General features: G+C 39.7%; 1 protein-coding gene across 8 annotated transcripts in view; it reads right to left on the minus strand.

Annotated features, from left to right (window-relative positions):
• Positions 1-5,000, minus strand: part of LOC123519543 (GTPase-activating Rap/Ran-GAP domain-like protein 3) — a 479,488-nt gene that overhangs the window by 87,526 nt on the left and 386,962 nt on the right. For all 8 annotated transcript variants that reach the window (XM_045280950.1, XM_045280947.1, XM_045280945.1 and 5 more), the window contains one exon: positions 955-1,057. In XM_045280950.1, coding sequence (XP_045136885.1) covers positions 955-1,057 — 103 coding nt within the window. The remainder of the gene's footprint in view (positions 1-954; positions 1,058-5,000) is intronic.

Genomic DNA, 5,000 nt, shown 5'->3' on the forward strand with positions numbered 1-5,000 from the left:
AAGTATTATCGAACGAGTCAGAATTTGGCCCCGTGTTGTGTGCAATTGCCTCTCATGAACGTAAATCACTGGGAAAGACTAAACCATCTGTACCTTGAATCTGGTTTTATCATTTTTCCTTTTATTTTAGTTTTTCCTTTTTATTATCGCATTTTCATTAGCCTTTAAAGAATATTGCATGTTTTAATCAGTTTTGTAATCTATATTGATACTTGTGGGTATTTATTGTGGCTTTCTTATACTAGGGTGATTAGAATGGTATATTTGTCACTTTTCCACTTGTTTCTATCTTGTCATTCTTTTGTTTATTCCTTTGTCTTTCATATATTCTTCCCACTTTATTCCACGTATTCCTCTTCTTCGCCTCCCCATTGTCTCTTATCATTGTGTTACGCGCCACATTCAGAAACGCTTCCCTCTCTCACCGCGACCATTTCAAAGATCACAGAGACGATTAGCCGAGTTCTAAAGAGTATTTGTCCTGTTGATAATGCAGAAAACTTATTAACATGTCACTTGAAGAAAAGAAACATCCTTTGAAAATAGTGAAGGTGCTGTGAGGCTCCGAAATATTTCAGAATAGGGGCCTACGTCTCACACACACACACACACACACACACACACACACACACACACACACACACACACACACACACACACACACACACACGTCATCTTCCCAGGTAACCAACACACTTCAGACAGATAAGAACATTTGGAAGGGAAACAAATAAATTCAATATTCCAAACATCAAAGGGAAATATGACTGAAAAACCCTCCAATTTCTCTCACGACACAAAAAAATGAAAAAAAACCCTCAAAAATAAAATAAAACCTTAAAACTACAAAAAAATAAAAGTAATAAAAAACAAAAGGCCATAAAACCCTCAAAACACAATAAAATCTTCAATAAAAGCAAGAGAACAAGTCAAGAATAAAAGGCCGGAACTCACCATTACTCAAGATCTCGTCATCCGAAGTCTGCCCACTCTTCATGTACAGGATGCCAAATTTGAAGTTCACTGAGCCTTCTTGTTCCTCCAGCAGCAGCAGATCCTTGAGAGAGACAGACATACACGAAATTAGCTCTTAATCCCTTCAATACCACAACGTGTTTCAATATTCATTCTGCTTACTATGTGGTGATTGTATACAGCTTCAGAAACCTATGTGAGGATTGATATAGCTAAGACTCTGGCCATTAATCTTCTGACCCTTCCTGATGTCAATAAAATGGGCTAATCGTACATAAATCTCAAGATAAAATGAATCCTAGTATTGAAGAGCTTAATCCCTTCAGTACAATGACATGTTTACATATTCATTTTATTTACTATTAGGCGATCTTATACAGAAACTTACGTGGGGAGTAAAATAGTGAAGACTGGCCATTAACTTTCTAACCTCCATTGACCCTCCATAATGTAAATAAAATCGTCTAATCACACCCAAACTCAAGACAAAAATACGTTCCAGTACTGAAGAAGAGACAACACAGGCATGAAAACCCCAGCAGAAGTGACTACATGAGAGAGAGGGAAATCAATAAAGAGAACTAGAGATTATAAACACGAGGAGCTTATGACATTGGATAGACAATACCTTATAATCCTCCTTACTCTAAAAAAAGGAGAGGGTATCGAAGGAAAAGTCATAGAAGTACAGAAGAGGAAGAGAAGAAGAGAATAGAGAAGAAGGAAGGAAATCAGATGCTCCTGTCTTCAATTTTCTTCCTTCCTTCCTAGAAAATAGCGAGAGATGAAGACCAGGAAGAGAGAGAGAGAGAGAGAGAGAGAGAGAGAGAGAGAGAGAGAGAGAGAGAGAGAGAGAGAGAGAGAGAGAGAGAGAGAGAGAGAGAGAGAGAGAGAGAGAGAGAGAGAGAATGAATGGAAAAAAGTGAGGGGAGGAAGAATACAAAGTGACGAACGTACCTTTCGAGTTTGAAAGAGAGAGAGAGAGAGAGAGAGAGAGAGAGAGAGAGAGAGAGAGAGAGAGAGAGAGAGAGAGAGAGAGAGAGAGAGAGAGAGAGAGAGAGAGAGAGAGAGAGAGAGAGAGAGAGAGAGAGAGAGAGAAAGGGGGTAAATAAAACAATACAAGACCACTGAAATAATAGAAAGGAAACTTTTCCCTCGGCGACAGACAAGGAAAGAAGTGGAAAAAATGGAGAGAGAGAAAGAGAGGACAGAAAAATCGACAAGGTGGGAGACGCGATACAATTTTTTCGTTGTCTTTTGTTGAAAGAGAAAGTAAAAGATTGCAGAAAAAAGACAAAAAAAAGATAAAAGCAAAGACGAGAGAGAGAGAGAGAGAGAGAGAGAGAGAGAGAGAGAGAGAGAGAGAGAGAGAGAGAGAGAGAGAGAGAGAGAGAGAGAGAGAGAGAGAGTAACCTTCGTTGATGTGACATTTATGTAAATACAAAACAGCAGAGATTTTTTTTTTTGGAGAAAGAATAAAATAAATTTTCGCCTGAGTACACACACAGCGAGACAGCGAGAGAGAGAGAGAGAGAGAGAGAGAGAGAGAGAGAGAGAGAGAGAGAGAGAGAGAGAGAGAGAGAGAGAGAGTAATGCAAGGCTACAAGGATAAGAAGGAAGTCAGAGTGAAATAAAGACAAGGAAACACACACGTCTTGTCTCCTTCTTTACTTGTCGAGCCTTGAAATGTGATTTTGTCCCCATTTGTGACAGAGAGAGAGAGAGAGAGAGAGAGAGAGAGAGAGAGAGAGAGAGAGAGAGAGAGAGAGAGAGAGAGAGAGAGAGAGAGAGAGAGAGAGAGAGAGAGAGAGAGAATGCAAGGGAAATATATCCATAATGAACAATAGATAAAATATACTCTCTCTCTCTCTCTCTCTCTCTCTCTCTCTCTCTCTCTCTCTCTCTCTCAGCTAATTAGCACAGTGAGTGTTGTTGCAGACAGCGACGCGGCGGAGACCATAAAAGTATTTGGCTAAAAAAGGCGCAAAGCAAATACAGATGTGACTTCTCCTGGGACGTCTTTCCTGCCTCGCCTCGCCTCCTTAGTGTGTGTGTGTGTGTGTGTGTGTGTGTGTGTGTGTGTGTGTGTGTGTGTGTGTGTGTGCTCAGTCTACTCCCTTTCTTAAATCTCCATTCCTTAGTTTATTAATCCTATTTTTAATCCTAATTTATTGCTAATCCACTCCCTATTTGTTTATTTATCATCCCACCATTCTGTTAATCTTCTTTACTTTCTCTATTAAAACAAATTACAACGTTAAACACTTTTACTCTTTTGCCAATCTCTTATTTCTCCATCAAAACCTCCATTGCCCTGTTAAAACCACTTCTATTTGTCTGCTAACCACTATTCTTTCGTTAAACACTTAATTCTTTGCTGAAATAAAAAAATAAATTGTATATTCTTCACACACTTTCATTTATATCCATTACCCGGCGAGCCTACAGCCTCACACACACACACACACACACACACACACACACACACACACACACACACACACACACACACAAACACACAGGCAGGCAGGGAGGCGGGCAGGTTCCACGCTTGTAATTTCCAAAGTCATCAGGCATTTGTGAAAGGCATTCGATTGTATAAATATGCGATTGGAAGCCTTTACCTCGCCCATTCCCCCGAGAGAGAGAGAGAGAGAGAGAGAGAGAGAGAGAGAGAGAGAGAGAGAGAGAGAGAGAGAGAGAGAGAGAGAGAGAGAGAGAGAGAGAGAGGTAACACGTCTGATATAAAAAGTAATTAGAATTATTCAAACTATTATTATGTAAAGAAGAGAGAGAGAGAGAGAGAGAGAGAGAGAGAGAGAGAGAGAGAGAGAGAGAGAGAGAGAGAGAGAGAGAGAGAGAGAGAGAGAGAGAGACCACACGTTTCAATTATTTTTCTATTTATTCTCATTTCATTCCTATTTTCTCGTTAGTTTCAATAGACGAGAGAGAGAGAGAGAGAGAGAGAGAGAGAGAGAGAGAGAGAGAGAGAGAGAGAGAGAGAGAGAGAGAGAGAGAGAGAGAGAGAGAGAGAGAGAGAGAGAGAGAGAGAGAGAGAGAGAGAGAGAGAGAGAGAGAGAGAACAGAAACAGGAACAGAACCAGGTTATATAAATTCCTTGCGAGAAAATGAAAAAAAAAAAAAAACCAACACACACACACACACACACACACACGCACACACACACACACACACACACACACACACAACCACATCCCCCCCACACACATAGATGAAAATCGTTTGAAAATTTCTGATAGAATAAAATTAATCTTGTCGGTTCCGTTGAGTTGGTATGCATACGAGGGAATGTATAGCCGATGCTGCAAAGGAAATAATGCACGGAAGAAAAAAGGAGGGAAAGAGGAAGAGTAGGAGAGGAAGAGAGAAGAGTAAAAGAGGAGGAGATAAATATTCAGATGCATAACATAATTAATTAACAGAGGTGAGAAATGAAAATGAAGCGCTCGAAAAAAAAAAAAAAATGATAGCAAGGGAAAGGAGGAAGGAGGAAAGAGAGAAAGAGAAAAAAGAGATAATAAACAGAGGAATAAGTAGAAAGAGGAAAGAGAACACGATGATAAAAGTGGGAGGGAGATAGATTGGACTTGCAGCGGAACAGAAAGACAAGCAAGGAGGAAATGAAGAGAAAGAACAAGAAGTGAAAAAAAAAGGAAACAGTGATGGTTCATATGCGATGCAAGGGGATGGATATGGAAGAAAAGGCAATGAGGTGAGAAAGAGAAGCACAAAGAATAGAACAAGATAAGAAACCAGTGAAAAAGAATGAGGGAGAGCACCGAACTGGATGATTGAACACAGAAACACACGTCCACAAACTCTACGGTCCCCGCTTTCCATGTTTCACTTACTCTGACACCCACGAATTGACATTTTTTACTTCATTTACTTAACCCCTTCAATACAGAGACGCGTTTTTATATTAATTCTGCTTACTATTTGGTGATTTTATACATCTTCAGAAAATTATGTGAGAGTTAGTATAGTGAAGACTGGCTATTAAT

The sequence above is a fragment of the Portunus trituberculatus genome, chromosome 45 (assembly GCF_017591435.1).
Source record: "Portunus trituberculatus isolate SZX2019 chromosome 45, ASM1759143v1, whole genome shotgun sequence".
Lineage (NCBI taxonomy): Eukaryota > Metazoa > Arthropoda > Malacostraca > Decapoda > Portunidae > Portunus > Portunus trituberculatus.